This window comes from Sardina pilchardus, chromosome 23 (assembly GCF_963854185.1).
Source record: "Sardina pilchardus chromosome 23, fSarPil1.1, whole genome shotgun sequence".
NCBI classification, from domain to species: domain Eukaryota; kingdom Metazoa; phylum Chordata; class Actinopteri; order Clupeiformes; family Clupeidae; genus Sardina; species Sardina pilchardus.
Genome location: NC_085016.1, coordinates 2,871,956 through 2,889,455, shown reverse-complemented (window position 1 = coordinate 2,889,455; position 17,500 = coordinate 2,871,956). Strand labels below are relative to the sequence as shown.

Below are 17,500 nucleotides of genomic sequence, written 5' to 3'. Positions count from 1 at the left end.
TGGGAGTCCCAGTCCTCCTCCCCCTTCAGTGGGATGCTGTGTGTGTGTGTGTGTGTGTGTGTGTGTGTGTGTGTGTGTGTTGCAGGCCTGTGTCAGTGGCAGATGGGGCTTGGCTAAAGCCTGACTGTAATGCCGTATGATGGAGACGGATTCCCCCTCTGATTCCCTACACATGTCTGTGGGCTGGCTGTTCAGGCTCCCGCTTTAACACACACACACACACACACACACACACACACACACACACATGCACACATGCATACTCACACACACGCGCACATACCCACATGCACAGCTGCTCTTTCCTGGCTCCATCGTGTCAGTTGGTCTGTCTGGGCAGTGGGCACACACACACACACACACACACACACACACCAAATGGTATATATGGCATGCACACAGACACAAACACTCCAACCTTAGCATACCAGCACACACACAACACACACACACACACATACACTCCACCTTAGCATACCAGCACTGTACACTGTAGTCTTATACACACAACACACACAAGCACATGTAATACAGAATCTCCACAGACATTGTTGAACATGTCCCAAACATTCCAGGCCTCCGCGCCGACGCTAGCTATCTCCTTAAGGAGATTACAGGGATTCATCCTGCAGTCACGTCTTTACTCCCAACCCTTAGGAAAGGTGTGTCTGTGTGTTTGTGTCTGTGTGTGTGTTTGTGTTTGTCTTGTGTCTGTTTGTTTGTGCATATTTGTATGAAAGAGGATGGGTGTGTGTGTGTGTGTGTCTGTGTGTGTTTGTGTTCGTTTTGTGTCTGTTTGTGTGTGCATATTTGTATGAAAGAGGGTGTGTGTGTGTGTGTGTGTGTGTGTGCGTGCGTGTGCGTGGTAGCTCTTCTTTGTCATGCCCTGGATGTATGTTGCATGTACGGTACAGCCGAGCCTCCCAAAGAGATGATCCAGCTTTATTCAACAAACAGGTTAAGACTTGACGGCAAAGCCGTGGATGGAGACGGAGTGGCCTTTACAGAGTGGCAACGTGTGTGTGTGTGTGTGTGTGTGTGTGTGTGTGTGTGTGTGTGTGTGTGTGTGTGTGTGTGTGTGTGTGTGTGTGTGTGTGTGTGTGTGTGTGTGTGTGTGTGTGTGTGTGTGTGTGTGTGTGTGTGTGTGTGTGTGTGTGTGTGTGTGTGTGTGTGTGTGTGTGTGTGTGTGTGTGTGTGTGTGTGTGTGTGTGTGTGTGTGTGTGTGTGTGTGTGTGGCCTTTACAGAGTGGCAACATGAGATATTAGCGCTCGCTCAGACATGTCAGGATGGCAGAGGAGAAGCTTGGAGGAAAAAGAGAGTGGAATGAGCTTCTGTCACATTATAGTTTCAAACACGCATGTGTCTGAAGCTCAACAACATCGATCCCCCCCGTGTGAATAATGCAGGTGAGGGACACCTGAGCAATGGAAAAACATACGAGGGAGAGAGAGAGAGAGAGAGAGAGAGAGAGAGAGAGAGAGAGAGCGAGAGAATGAGGGTGAGAGAGAGAGGGAGGGCGTGAGGAAAAAGAGAGAGAGGAGAGAGAGGGAGCATGAGGAAATGAGAGAAAGAGATGAGCATGTGACGAGCCTTGTGTATCTGGGATGAGAGGAACTGTAGCTTCCCTATTCTTGTGTATCTGGGATGAGAGGAACTAGCCATAGCTTCCCTATTCTTGCGTTGTTGTCACTTTTCTGCGCCATTCTCCAGCGACAGTATCTCTCCCCATGACCCAACAAAAGTGTCTGTCTGAAGGAGACAAAAAGAACAGCATCCCCTTTCCTCTGCCATTCACTCAACTACACAGTGAGCATTGTAGCATTAGCCGCGGCTAGCGCTGGGCTAGACTCAATTAAATATGTATAGCATTTGTAAAGAATCCTGCTCCGATGCTGAATGCCATTGCACCCCCATACACACACACACACACACACACACCCCTATTCAATGGTGTCAGCCCCCCAGCACTGAGCTAGGCTCGGAATGAATAACCTGCATTCTTGGATATCCCCCACCACCCCCCTCACCAAATCCCTCTTTCTCACACATACACTCACACACATACACACACACAAACTCTCTTACATGTACACACACACACACACACACACACAGGACAAGTGGGAGGCCTGTGCAGGCCGTGTGTGTGTGAGGGCTGTTGCGGGCTTGTGAGGGTTTTTTTACTCTGTTTTGTTTAGCGGTGCAGCGATGCTTTTCAGAGCCTCTCGTTTCTCTGTGTTGATAAACAGCGCCGCTCCGCATGTGAGAGGCTTAAGCTGGGGGGGGGGGGGCATGATGTGGGTACTTGTGTGTGTGTGTGTGTGTGGGGGGGGGGGGGGGGGGGGGGGGCTGCTGTTTGTTCCCTGCTGGGGGCATTGAGGGCATGGGGCATTTAGGGGGGGGGGGGGGTATGGGGGGCGATTTTTTTTTCTCATGGGAAGAGTGCAGAAGAGATGAGATTGAATAGATCCTACTTGCGCATAGCTACACACACACAGGACACACTCACGCACACACACACAACATCTATGTTTAAAATTCTGGCCAGCAATGCAAAAATCGCATTGAGATGCCCTCAGCTACACACACACACACACACACACACACACACACACACACACACACACACACACACACACACACACACACACACACACACACACACACACACACACACAGCATCTATGTTTAAAAAGCAATGCAAAACTGCTATGTGTGTGTGTTGTTGCTCCTGCTATCATGTAGTGTGACTGTGGCCTGTTGTAGTGTTGAGTGGATCTGCTCGTGTGGTGAGTGGATCTGCTCGTGTGGTGAGTGAGGACTTAATTCTCATGAGCAGGATATCCTGTGTGCTGTCGGGAGGAAGCGTCTGTAGACGGAGAGAGGAGGAGACGGCAGTCGGCCAGCGTGTGGAACAACATGGAGCACAATGCACAGGACGCTATTTTGAACAACAGCGAAGTCTTATCGGTGCTTAGATAGGAAATGCACATGTGCACACTTCCACTAGCTTAAGTATATCAACATGTGTGCTTTATAGGACATAACTATAGTGCACTAGGTAGTGTACTTTATAGGACATAGCTATAGTGCACTAGGTAGTGTACTTTATAGGACATAACTATAGTGCACTAGGTAGTGTACTATATAGGACATAACTACTGTATAGTGCACTAGGTAGTGTACTTTATAGGACATAACTATAGTGCACTAGGTAGTGTACTATATAGGACATAACTACTGTATAGTGCACTAGGTAGTGTACTTTATAGGACATAACTACTGTATAGTGCACTAGGTAGTGTACTTTATAGGACATAGCTATAGTGCACTAGGTAGTGCGCTTTATAGGACATAACTATAGTGCACTAGGTAGTGTACTTTATAGGACATAACTATAGTGCACTAGGTAGTGTACTTTATAGGACATAACTATAGTGCGCTAGGTAGTGCACTTTATAGGACATAACTCCATATTAAGTAGGAAATGCACATGTGCACACTTCCACTAGGTTAACTATATCAACATGTTTGTACTCAGAGTGGACGCTGAGGTCAGAATGATGAACAGAAGGATGTGAGTCGTTTCTGTACAGTATAGACTCTTACTGCAGTCTGCCACCATAGACTCTATCAGTCTCTGTCGCTTTGGACAAAAGCATCTGTCAAATGCCATAACCATAACCATGGCAACAGTAAGTTTAGGACAGAGCTTGACAAAAGTAAAGGCAGCTACTTTCGCTATCACTGATATTATTAATAATTATAATGATGATCATGAGAGAGATGATTTGTTAGTGCAAAGGTGAGTGCACTCATTCACTACATAGTGTGCTTAAAATAACTCCATAACTGTTGATTATAGGGCACTAGAGAGTGTACTTTATAGGACATAACTATAAGTAGTGAGTGAGTGAGTGGATGTTCCTAATCCAGCCCTTGTGTGTGTTTGTGTGTCAGTGGGCTACCTCAGGTCAGGCATGACTCGCTGCCCAGGCTCTAGAATCTTCTCTTAACCCAGCTGGCCTCATCACCTCCGCCCGGGCAGTGTGACAGCTGTCAAGGGGTGGGGGGGCACATGCCTCACTCCACCCCCCCCCCCCACACACACACATACACACACACACACACACATATATATATATACGGGCACAGACAGACGCTCGCGCACACACACACACACACACACACACACACACATACACATAGACAGACGTGCAAACACACACACACACATGCACACACACACTGTAATGTCTGCGGGCCTTCAGTGAGGCTGTGGGATGCTTGTGGACCTATCAGCTTACCATAGGCCCCCCGATCACCGGCCAGCCCCGTCAGAAGGGGGACAGAGCAGGGGAACCCTGGGCACCAGTGGAGCCTGCGGCTGGACCAGGATGCTCCAGGCTGGTTAGATGGTGCAGACTGCTGCTGGTGATGGATGCTCTAGGCTGGTTAGATGGTGCAGACTGCTGCTGGTGGTGATGGATGCTCTAGGCTGGTTAGATGGTGCAGACTGCTGCTGGTGATGGATGCTCTAGGCTGGTTAGATGGTGCAGACTGGAGCTGCTGGTGATGGAGGCTCTAGGCTGGTTAGATGGTGCGGACTGCTGCTGGTGATGGATGCTCTAGGCTGGTTAGATGGTGCAGACTGCTGCTGGTGATGGATGCTCTAGGCTGGTTAGATGGTGCAGACTGCTGCTGGAGGATGATGATGCTCTAGGCTGGTTAGGGAGACACTGGGCACCAGTGCAGACTGCTGGGAGAGGAAGGTTCTCTAAGCTGGTTAGGGAGACGGATGGCTTGCTGCTTCACGGCAGATTGTCTCTAAGTGTATGTGAGGTTGGTCTGTGTGTGTGTGTGTGTGTGTGTGTGTGTATTCATGGCAGATTGTCTCTAAGTGTATGTGAGGTTGGTCTGTGTGTGTTTGTGTATTCATGGCAGATTGTCTCTAAGTGTATGTGAGGTTGGTCCGTGTGTGTGTGTGTGTGTGTGTGTGTATGCAGGCATATGTGAGCTCCACAGGCCCCACTGCAGGCCTGTCTAACAGGCTTTGAGTCAGTAATAGGACGTCTTACGGAAGACTAATCTCATTGCCCTCCTTCACTCTCTACTGACCCACTATAGGCATGCAATCTCCCCTTTTCTCCTCTTTTCCTTCTTTCTCTCTTTCTGTCTCTCGCTCGCTCTCTTTCTTCCTTTCTTTCTCTATCTCTTTCTTTCTCTCTCTTTTTTCTTTCTCTTTCTCTCTCTCCCTCCATCTCTCTCTTTTTCCCATATCTCACTCATGTGCACCACTACTGTATGTTGTGGCTAGAGGGAAGTGTGTGTGTGTGTGTGTGAATATTCTCTTAATCTGCTCTGTCATTCATCTGCACATCAACATGTGCTCCACCACTGGGGTGTGGGAGAGGTGAGGTCCCTGAAACCCAAACATATGACCATGTGATGCTGTTTTTCTCTTTGTGTGTGTGTGTGTGTGTGTGTGTGTGTGTGTGTGTGTGTTTGTCAGCGGCCTCTTCAGACACGTCTGTAATCTACTGCAGCCCCCCCCCCCCCCTCTCTTGACCCAGATCCCCTGCGACACACTTGTTTTGCTGGGCTCTATCCTCAAAGTAAATACCTGAGTAATCCACCCATATCCAGTCATCAGGGGTGTTAGAATGTATGTGTGTGTGTGTGTGTGTGTGTGTGTGTGTGTGTGTGTGTGTGTGTGTGTGTGTGTGTGTGTGTGTGTGTGTGTGTGTGTGTGTGTGTGTGTGTGTGTGTGTGTGTGTGTGTGTGTGTGTGTGCACGTGCGTGTAAGGGAGGAAGAAGCAGACTGCCCTTTTCATAGGATGAGTGTGTGTTTGATGAGTGACCGTGTGTGTGTGTATGTGTGAGGGAGAGAGAAAGAGACTGCCCTTTTGATGACGAGACCAAGTTGTTGATGGGAGCTGTGCCCAGTATTGCTGTAGTTTCGACTGGTGTGTGTGTGTGTGTGTGTGTGTGTGTGTGTGTGTTGCTGTAGTTTGACTGGTCTGTGTGTGTGTGTGTGTGTGTGTGTGTGTGTGTGTGTGTGTGTGTGTGTGTGTGTGTGTGTGTGTGTGTGTGTGTGTGTGTGTGTGTGTGTGTGTGTGTTGCTGTAGTTTAGACTGGTGTGCGCTCGCTCCATTTGTTTCCTCGAGGTAGCTGCCAGAAGGTGTGTGGGTGTGTATGTTGCTGTAGAAGGTCACCTTCTGAGGTCCACTGCTGTCTGACCGTAGAACAAGTTTTGTCTTTTGTGGCGCTGGAGTTGAGGTGTTGGGGTCATTAAATCAGGGGTACTATTTAATGCGGCAGATTAGAGAAGAGAGATTAAAGACCTTGAGTTCTGCTTCACCGTGAGGAGCACTCTTTCCTAATTCCACACAGAAGAGCTGTTGGACTTATGCTATTGGGAGGGCATCTTCCACAGTAGCCAAAGAACAAGCGAGCCTGTTTAGCATCAAAAGAGCAATCTTTATGGACACACATCCTTCACCAACAGGGCAGCCTTATCAAGCAGCGGCTGATTCCAGTGCCTGGTGTTGTTAAACATTAACTTTCCTACGACTGGGTCAATGCTGTGCCTCAGCTTTGGCTCCTGCATGTGTGTGTGTGTGTGTGTGTGTGTGTGTGTGTGTGTGTGTGTGTGTGTGTGTGTGTGTGTGTGTGTGCTCCTGTAGAGCATCTGCTCCTACTCTGCTCCTCACTTCTCCTGCTGGCCATGTTACTTATATAGAGACATCAACCTTATATATCAACATCACTCCTCACTACTGCCCCCTCTATCAACATCACTACTGCCCCCTATATCAACATCACTCCTCACTACTGCCCCCTCTATCAACATCACTACTGCCCCCTATATCAACATCACCCCTCACTACTGCCCCCTATATCATCATCACTACTGCCCCCTCTATCAACATCACTACTGCCCCCTCTATCAACATCACTAATGCCCCCTCTATCAACATCACTAATGCCCCCTATATCATCGTCACTACTGCCCCCTATATCAACATCACTCCTCACTACTGCCCCCTCTATCAACATCACTACTGCCCCCTATATCAACATCACTCCTGCCCCCTCTATCAACATCACTACTGCCCCCTCTATCAACATCACTACTGCCCCTTCTATCAACATCACTCCTCACTACTGCCCCCTATATCAACATCACTACTGCCCCCTCTATCAACATCACTACTCACTACTGCCCCCTCTATCAACATCACTACTGCCCCCTCTATCAACATCACTCCCTCTACTCCTGGTCACATGACTATTACTCCTCGTAATGTGTGTGTGTGTGTGTGTATGTGTGTGTATCCATGTATATAACTGTGCACACACACACACACACACACACACACACACACACACACACACACACACACACACACACACACACACACACACACACACACACACACACACACACACACACACACACACACACACACACACACACACACACACCAAGGATTTGTCTCCCAGGATGTTTGAAAAGATACCCTATAGTATAAAATAAAGCCTTCTGTCCAATTGTGTGAGCTTCTTGTTGTGTAAGTGTGTGTGTGTAAGGATGTGTGTGTGTGTGTGCGTGTGTGTGTGTGAGGATAAGAGCCAGGGGGAGAGAGCGACTGAATAGACGTGCGAGTGTGTGAGGAAGTGGGTCAGGGCTGAGTGGCTGGAGAGAGACTGTGCCGCTGATGCATGGTGTGTGTGTGTGTTCTCTCTGTTGTGTGATTAATGTTTGTTTACTCTTTCTGTTTTTAGCAGTTGTGTCTGTTTTTGTATCCGTGTACGAGTGCTTTTATGAGCGCATTGTGAGCTGTCTAGTCCGTATATAGTTGCACACGTGCCAGGAATGGAACAGCAAGGTGTTTGGGTTTCGTCTGCGCTGTGTTCGGCTGTTTGGGTTTCGTCTGTGCGGTGTGTTGTTTGTTTGTTTGTTTGTTTGTTGTGTCTGACTCTTCTCTGTCTGTGCTCCCCCAGATGAGATCATGCAGCAGGATAGCAGCCCTCTGTGTGCTGCAGACATCAGCGTGGACCTCAGGAAGCAGTTCGCCTTCCTGTCAGGTGAGTTTCTGGTCACTTCCTCTCCAAGTCCCTCTCCTCTTATTGTGGGGAGTTGACCTCTGAAGTTCGCCTGCAAAAAAGCTACCATCTTTGCCCAAATAAGGAGATCTGGTATCTTGAGATTTTTTTCTATGGGAAAATAACATGGGGATTTCCAATTATCGCACCTGTTAAGCTCTAGTGGGGATGATAACATTGGAAATGCAGACATTTTTCGCTACACAGTTTTGTCCACAGCCGTCTAGTGGATATTGTGATCTTCGATAGGTGAAATGGCACACTTTGATCTTTGCAACCCCAGAGCTAACTTGCAATGCAACTTGCCATAGGCAGTTAGCTTCAATTAACTCCCGGATCTCCTTATATGGGCAAAGATGGCAGCTTTGTTTGGATCCTTTTTGTAGGCAAACTTCATTCTTCATTCTTCATACGTCTATTGAGTATTGTGTGGAATGGTGTATTGTGGGGAATGCTGTATGATGGGTACTGTGACGTGAGTGGTGGTCCAGACAGTGATTATGAGTTGTGATCCTCAGCACGGTGATGGGCCGTGTCGTCCTCTATGTGAGTCGTGATATGCCAGCGTGAGTTGGCTCAGCTGGGCTGCATAAGTCGGCACCTTTTATTTATAAAGAATGCCCGTTCGCAGATTCAGTGTCAGGAAGGGGGAATTTCTCACCAGTTCTATTTTAAACACAAGACATATACATCAGCAGATACACCCTCCGGCTTACTATATTTACACACACACACAGACATACACATAGACATACACACAGACGCTCGGGAAATTGTAACAACCCCTCATCACAGTGCAGTTGAGTGTGTCCCTCTCGCTTTCTCTCCTCTCCTCTCCACTCTACTCTTGCCCCAGTTGAGACCCAGTTTGGGTTTCTCTGGACAATGCGCTGGCCGCTAAATTATTCACACTCACGTTGCTCCACTTGGCAACGCCGCACGGAGACCAATGGCAGGCTGGGTGGCACAACGACTGAATGCCAGACGCTGTGTGTGGCGTGGCCAGACTCTCAAACAGCACCCCATAATCACTGTCTGCTACTAGCGCAACACCGCTAGCAATAGCACCTATAATCACTGTGCTGCTAGCGTAACACCACTAGCAATAGCACCCATAATCACTGTGCTGCTACTAGCGCAACACCGCTAGCAATAGCACCTATTCATGGGTTTCATCAGGTCCCTTTCAACAGGTGTATTAATCAAGCACCATGCAGTCTGCATTGATAATCAAGGTGCTTGATTTTATACACCTGTGGAAAGGGACCTGATGAAACCCATGAATAATCACTGTGCTGCTAGCGTAACACCGCTAGCAATAGCACCCATAATCACTGCGCTGCTACTAGCGCAACACCGCTAGCAATAGCATTTAGTTAGTATAAACGTTAGTATTAAACGTTAGCATAGAAAAGACTAGCCTCTGCTGCATACCTAGTAAAACAGCATTTCACATGTAACAAAATACATAACAAACTGAACATTTCACATATAACAAACCGAACATTTCACATATAACAAACTGAACATTTCACATATATAACAAACTGAACATTTCACATATACTGTATAACAAACTGAACATACTTGAAAAAAAACATGAAAAGAGTCTGGGTAGCATTCTTAAAGGGATAATCCGGAGTGAAATGCACTTTAGATCAATTTTTCGGACTATTGGGAGTACATACGTTGAGTTGACACCAAAATCATGTCATTCGGATGTATTTTGAGAAAGTTCGCGCTCACCGTTTTTAGCCAAAACTCGTTAGCCTGGAAGTGACCGGGGCGTGTCCTTTCGCCGCTACAAAACGCTATTTTTATACCTCTTCTACTGTTCCAAACAACACTACACTTACGTGGTAGTGAGTAGAGGTTCCCTAAAGCCAAACCGAAGTATCCGCACGTCTTTATGTGGTCGGATAGAGAGTCCAGAATGAATTTAATCGAGTCCGTACCTTTCCGGAAATGTTAGTAAAGTGTTGTGAAAACGTTGCTAGCTGCAACAGCGACATTTCCGGAAAGGTACTGACTCGATTAAATTCATTCTGGACTCTCTATCCGACCACATAAAGACGTGGGGATACTTCGGTTTGGCTTTAGGGACCCTCTACTCACTACCACGTAAGTGTAGTGTTGTTTGGAACAGTAGAAGAGGTATAAATATAGCGTTTTGTAGCGGCGAAATGACATGCCCGAGTCACCTCCAGGCTAACGAGTTTTGGCTAAAAACGGTGAGCTCGAACTTTCTCAAAATACATCCGAATGACATGATTTTGGTGTCAACTCAACGTATGTACTCCCAATAGTCCGAAAAATTGATCTAAAGTGCGTTTCACTCCGGATTATCCCTTTAATGATAGGCAGGTAGACAGTAAGGCAGAGCAAGTGTGTTATAGCCCTGAGAAGGCCTGTGTTCAGGTACGGCTGTCTTATGTGTGTGTGTGTGTGTGTGAGCAGGGACATTGTTTGTTTACCGAGCTCTGGGCTGTTACCATAGCGAAGTCACACAGTTGCTATGGAACCAGGATCCTCATTTTGTGTTCTGTTTGTCCGTGTGTTGCTGCCTGGGACTATTTTTAATGCGGCCCTTGTGCCGGTCTCATGTCTCCCAAGCAAGCGTAACTTGCAGATGTGACAAGGAAGGACAAAAACACCTCCAAGGCAGCCATCGTGACTTGTTAAAATCCTGTTAATGTTTTTAGTTGAGATGATTATGAAGCAGTTTAAAGCGTTTAAAGGCACCGCTGCTGTGAGGGCTGCTTTGTGTTGGCTGTGGATGGTAATGTGGGCACATCACCCTAATGAGGGCCTTATTGCTCTCCATGTGTTTACTAATTATTTTGTAAAAAAAAAAAAATTCAGATGGTGTGTTAAGCACGCTGAATACAATTAAATATATATATATATATAATGTCTGCAACACCGCTGTGAACTCCCATATTTTTTTTTTTTTTAAGTATATTTTTTTGGCTTTTGTGCCTTTAATTTTGACAGGACAGTAGAGAGAGACAGGAAGCGAATGGGTGAGAGAGTCGGGGTGGGATCCGGAAAGGACCTCGGGGCGGGAATCGAACCCAGGTCGCCGGCTCGGGTGCAGGTGCCCCAGCCAGTTGCGCTACGGCTGGGGCCAAACTCCCATATTTTAATGTTAAAAAAAGAAGCGATGTTTTCGACCCTACTGGGTCTTCTTCAGGCAAAAGCCGGTTCCATTTGTCCTGCAGCTGCCAAACGGTGGGATGTGCACACAATTACTCTTTTTGAAGCACACTGAATTGCCGTTGAACACGAGATGTGCTGTGGAAATCAGCTGGCTCTGCCTGGCCTTGCCTAATTCATGTCCTAGACGCCATCCGTGAGCGTGAGCGTGCCGTGGTCCGTGAGCGTGAGCGTGGTCCGTGAGCGTGAGCGTGGTCCGTGAGTGTGAGCGTGAGCGTGAGCGTGGTCCGTGAGCGTGAGCATGGTCCGTGAGCGTGAGCGTGGTCCGTGGTGGAGGTGGTCAGGGCAGGGGAGTTCAGCTGTCTGGCTATTTTTCTCCCGGGCAGTCGTGCAGTCGTGCCGTCGTGCCGTCGTGCAGCCTCTCCCAAGAGAGGTGGCCTGTGGCCGTGTGTGTGCCAGAGTTTATTTTCCCAGGCCTCAGTCTGACCCCTCGCACTGCGCCTCCTCCCTCGGCTAGCGTCCCGCCTTAGGTAAACGACGGACTGGTTTAATCGACTCGCAATTTGTTTGCACACTTGATTTGCTTTCATGATCCTGTACACTATGCTTTGGCCCAGACGCTGTGGCTGCACTACCGTCTCAGCAAACACACGAGCTGCTCCTGTCATTTGAGGAGAACAGTGTTTATGATATTTAGTCATCCACACCTGGGGTTAAGCAGCCTGGTGCTAAACCAAACTCAGATTAAGGGTCTGGGCACGAATAATGAAAATTCAACTCGAGGAGCAGCACCAAGCATGCATTTGAAAATCTCACTGCACGCAATTGGATAACACTACGACCAATGTTTACTGTGACTGATTCTGGACTTCAATGCAATTGGATAACACTACGACCAATATTTACTGATTTCGAAAGTTGTAGCGCTGTCGTCATCAGTTTAGCTGGCCCCTGGCCTGTCTATATCAGATACACCGGTTTGGATATTATAGATGCGGTTCTTTTCATCTGAATAGGAACACATGGTCTGCCATCAACGCCACATTAAAAAGTGTCCTTAAAGAGTCACTTCACCCCATAACTCCACCCACTTCACATTTCTGAAAAAGGCTTTCAAAATGGGCGAGACGTTCTGAAATTTGGAGAGGGAGTGCAGCACTGCTGCAACCAATCAACCATGGTGATTTCGTGTCAATCTGGGAATGAGTGCTGCAGACATGGCTTATCACAGGTAGGCTAATCAGGGCAGTAGGTGTTGGGGCGTTTCATTCCTAATTTGTAACGACCCGGTGACGTAGTGTTGGACAAGAAGTACAGGACTTCGTCAGCATTCCAATAGCATTTTGGACCAACATGCCATGGCATGTTTCAACCTGTAGTATGCGCGGAGAGCAATATCTCCAATACAAAATCAGACGAAATGTTACTTTTGTCGAGAAACGCGATTTTTGTCAATATTAACCCTGGTAATAGTACAGTCAACCACTTATGAGTATTTTCAATCAATCAACAGCTCAAAAAACATATTTTAGGGTGCAGTGACTCTTTAATATCTGCATGCATAATGCATCCAGAGCCTGCAGTACCCAAGCTGAAAGCCAGAGGGCGGTGTGCAGGGGCTCACTCCATTGTGCAGCCAATGACGAGTAGAGAACAAGAGAAGCGTCCACCTAAACTATATTTCCACCCTCTGGAACCGTTCATCATGCAGTATGGTCCTACTGTCCTCGCCCCAAGCCTGTGTGCGTGTGCGTGTGCGTGTGCGTGTGCGTGTGTGTGTGGGGAAGTCGCAGATCAGCTCATTAACCTTGCTGCCGGCTATACTCCATCTTGCCTCTCAAGGGGTCTGCTGGACACCAGATGGACCTGCAGAGCTTTGGTCCACTGCTGCCGGCAATGACAAACTGCCACACGTTCACCCATTGACTGGACATTTGTGTGTGTGTGTGTGTCTGCATGTATGTATGTATCTATGTCTGTGTGCGTGCGTGTGTGTGTCTGCATGTATGTATGCTTCTATGTGTGTGTCTGCACGTATGTTAGTTTCTGTGTGTGTGTGTGTGTGTGTGTGTGTGTGTGTGTCTGTGTCTGTGTGTATGCATGTATGTATGTTTCTGTGTGTGTGTGTGTGTGTGTGTGTGTGTGTGTTCGCGCGTCTCTCTCTCTGTGTCAGTCACGTGTGTTGAGAGTTGCAGTTGAGGTAGAGGCGGTGGCCTAGCGTTAGCGTTGAGCGCAGTTAGCCGTGAGGCTGACCAGCCGGCTCCTGTCTGAGTCCATGTCCGAGTCCGGCTCACACGGACCCTGTGTGTGTGTGTGTGTGTGTGTGTGTGTGTGTGTGTGTGTGTGTGTGTGTGTGTGTGTGTGTGTGTGTGTGTGTGTGTGTGTGTGTGTGTGTGTGTGTGTGTGTGTGTGTGTGTGTGTGTGTGTGTGTGTGTGTGTGTGTGTGTGTGTGTGTGCGGATAACTGGCCATCCCCTGCGCTGTGCCCCCCTGCGGGACAGCAGTAATCCTCTCACAGGCTTATCCAAGTATTATCAAGATCATTTTTAAAATGGAAATGAAAGGAGATGTGAAAGTTGACCCCCGCACGCCCCCCACAACCACAACACCAGACACACACACACACACACACACACACAGACACACACACACACACACACACATACATTTCACTCCCCCTCTCCCCTCCCCCAAATTTTAATTCATTTGTCAGACGAGCAGATGAACACACTGTAAAGCACTCGTGTTTAATAACATCAGAATCCCTTTTCAGGGGGCAAGTGATCATCCTACACAAATGTGTTTTTAATGTCCTGTCCCCCTGTCTGCCATGTTAAAGTGCAATGTCCTGTTAGTGATATTTTGTGTGTGTGTGTGTGTGTGTGTGTGTGTGTGTGTGTGTGTGTGTGTTAAAGTGCAGTGTCTTGTTGGTGTGTGTGTGTGTGTGTGTGTGTGTGTGTGTTAAAGTGCAGTGTCTTGTTGGTGTGTGTGTGTGTGTTAAAGAGCAGTGTCCTGTTGGTGCTGTGTTGTGTGTGTTAGTGGCGACGTCACAGCTCAGTGATGTGTTGTTGCTCTGAGCCGGCTGCTCTCCCTGAGTTACAGCTGCCCCCTGGTGGCCAGACAGGGGTACTCCTATTTTTGAGCTGTGTGCTGTGGGGCTCTCGCTCTGAGACTACAGGACATAGAGGGTATTACAATAGACAGGTGCTAGATTTCAGGTGGAATGATGATGTGCAGAGTTCTAACGTGCAGAGTTCTATTGGGTTCTAATGTGCAGAGCTCTAACGTGCAGAGTTCTATTGAGTTCTAACATGCAGAGTTCTATTGAGTTCTAACGTGCAGAGTTCTAACGTGCGGAGTCCTAATGGGTTCTAACGTGCGGAGTCCTAATGGGTTCTAACGTGCGGAGTTCTAATGGGTTCTAACGTGCAGAGTTCTAACGTGCGGAGTTCTAATGGGTTCTAACGTGCGGTGTGTCTGTGTTGCAGGTGGCCGGGGGGAGAATGGCAGCCCCATCATCATCTTCCCAGAGTTCCCAACGTTCGGGGATCTGCAGGAGCAGGAGTTCCACAACGTCCTCACCTACCTGACCAGCGTTCCCAGGTGGGCCTCCTGTGTGTGTGTGTGTGTGTGTGTGTGTGTGTGTGTGTGTGTGTGTGTGTGTGTGTGTGTGTGTGTGTGTGTGTGTGTACGTACAGAAGATGATGCATTATGTTATGCCTGGTACAGAGGATGATGCATTGTAATATATTATACTATTATTATATTATATTATATTACATTACATTACATTAATTATATTATCAGAAAATGATGCATCATATTGTATTGGATTATATTATGTTATGGTACAGAAGATGGTGCATTATATTCTGTTATGCCTGCTGGTAGCCTGAAACAGAACTCCCCCCCCCCCCCCCCCCCCACACACACACACACAGATTGGCACACTCACAGCCTCCATAAGCAGCCCAGGGCCCCTGGGGAGCTTTGACCAGAAGGTGTGTACAGTAAGTCAAGCTTTGGCTAGTTGTCCTAGTGACCGAGTCTTGCGCAACACTACTTACCTGGAGTGACTATTCTGCCACCAGTGCTGCAGGGACTCAAGCACACCGCAGCCTGTGGCCAGCAGAGGGAGCTCCAGAACAGGCATTAGTGAAGCCAGACAAAGAAACAGCACAGGAGACGGCTTTGTGTGAGAGAAGGACCTCCATTTCTTCACCTATGGAATCATATTGGGGATCACACTCACCGTGTGTTCTCCTTTCAGACAACCAAACAGTGTGCACAGATGTGTCCGTATTTATTTAGATATTTAGAGGGAAGGAGCTGGACACACAATCATATTCTCTTTAGGGCATATTGGGGTATATTGGGGTATATTGGAGTATATTGGGGTTTATTGGAGTATATTGGGGTATATTGAGGTTTATTGGAGTATATTGGGGTATTGGCTGTTTTCATGTCCCCTGGTTAGAGGTTTAATGAAACAGGTTTTGCGCTCCACGCTCCGTGCGTCCCAGTCGGTCCCCAGGGAACGGCTCTCGCAGGCTCACGGGGGAGGGAGTCATTACTGGAGCACTTGGGGCAGAAAATGCATTCATGATGATTTTTACATTTTTGCTTGATTTGGCAAACGAATCCTCAGGGCCACCCTGGAGTGTGTGCTCACACGACGAGGAGCGAGCGGTCGAGAGCGACTAGCCTCTCTCAAAAAGCGCCCAAATAACTAGCCAAATAGAGCTGCATATTTGATGTGAGGCTGCTCAATATTTGATGTGCTGTGATAATGCCGGTGGTCAGGTGATTAAGGGGTTTTTATTCTCAGTGATTTGGCGAGTTGCGTTGTGTGCCTGCTCGGTGAATGATTCATAAGGAGGAGGAGGCTCTGTTGCTGTTGGGACTCTTAAGAGCTGCATGCAGTATGTTCTCCAGAAGCTGCTCTCTGAACGCCGGCACCGTCCGCTGGCAGAGCCCTCGTTATTCTCCATCGCTCCGCACCGGCTCCGCTCCGGCTCCGCTCCGGCTCCGCTCCGGCTCCGCTCCGGCTCCGCACCGGCTCCGCTCCGTCTTTAACGACGCCCGCTGCAGCATCGTCCATCACTGCCAGCGCTGCTGTTCAGGCGGAGTTATGAGCGTCTGCTCCGCCATTGGCTCTCCGTCCTCTCCGTCCTCCTCCATTCTGTTAGAACCCTGGAGCTTCTGAGGAGCAAGGGGGAGAGGGGGAGAGGGGGGGAGAGGGAGAGAGAAAGGAAGGGGGGATAGAGAGAGGGGAGGAGAGAGGGGAGGGAGAGCGAGGGGGAGAGGATGGGATGCTGAATGAGAGAGGGAGGGGGGGCATGGGAGAGAGGAGGAGGAGGGATGAGCTCATCGGAGCAGGGGAGGGAGAGAGACCGAGAGAGAGAGAGAGAGAGAGAGAGAGAGAGAGAGAGAGAGAGAGCGAGAGAAGGAGTGTGCGCTGGTGGGAAACCGAGAGAAAGAGAAGGAGAGGAGAGCGGCAGATCGAGGGAAAGTGACTGTCATGGCGACCGGCTCGAAATGCTGAGTGGCATCTGAAGCCCCTTGCCTACCAGCACAGGGGGGGCGGAGCCAGACCCTCATTAGTCCCGCCTCCTGCCCGCCCCCTCTTCCATATTAGCTATGCATGGGACGCCGGCCGCCTTGGCTGTCTGTCAAGCCCAGCGCTGCGTTGTGATTGGCTGCCGGGGGGCCCCACCTGATGGCGGAGCTGCCCATTGGCTGCTGAGAGGAGCGGGCAGGCGGAGGCTCTCAGCCGCGTTACACCGTCGACCGCCAGCGTAAACAGAAGGTCGTCTCTTCAGTAGTGGCAGAGAGGCGCAGTGTGTGTGTGTGTGTGTGTGAGAGAGAGGGAGACCGAAACAGAGCATACACACCAAGGAGGAGCCGCTCGAGGAGAAGGACATAAGCGCAGGCTGCTTTTGGAAATAAGGGCATTTGTTTTGGAAGGGGCTGCCGGGTGTGTGTGTGTGTGTGTGTGTGTGTGTGGAGGCGTTGGCAAGCGCTGGTTGTGTGTTCCTGGCATGCCAGCCGGAGAGGAGAGTGGGGGGGATCCGTGAGACGCTGCCTGGCCACTCCGCTGAGTGAGGATGGGGGGGCACCACGCTCCTGATGGGGGGGTGTGAGTGAGGAGGGGGGGTGGGCGTGCTGATGGACAGACGGACGGACGGACGGACACACACCACCGCAGCAGAATCTCCCGGAAGCACTGACATGC

General features: G+C 49.0%; 1 protein-coding gene across 3 annotated transcripts in view; it reads left to right on the top strand.

Annotated features, from left to right (window-relative positions):
* mcf2la (mcf.2 cell line derived transforming sequence-like a) overlaps positions 1-17,500 on the top strand; it is a 66,017-nt gene that overhangs the window by 14,604 nt on the left and 33,913 nt on the right. For all 3 annotated transcript variants that reach the window (XM_062527463.1, XM_062527466.1, XM_062527465.1), the window contains exons 2-3: positions 8,009-8,092; positions 14,754-14,868. In XM_062527463.1, coding sequence (XP_062383447.1) covers positions 8,009-8,092; positions 14,754-14,868 — 199 coding nt within the window. The remainder of the gene's footprint in view (positions 1-8,008; positions 8,093-14,753; positions 14,869-17,500) is intronic.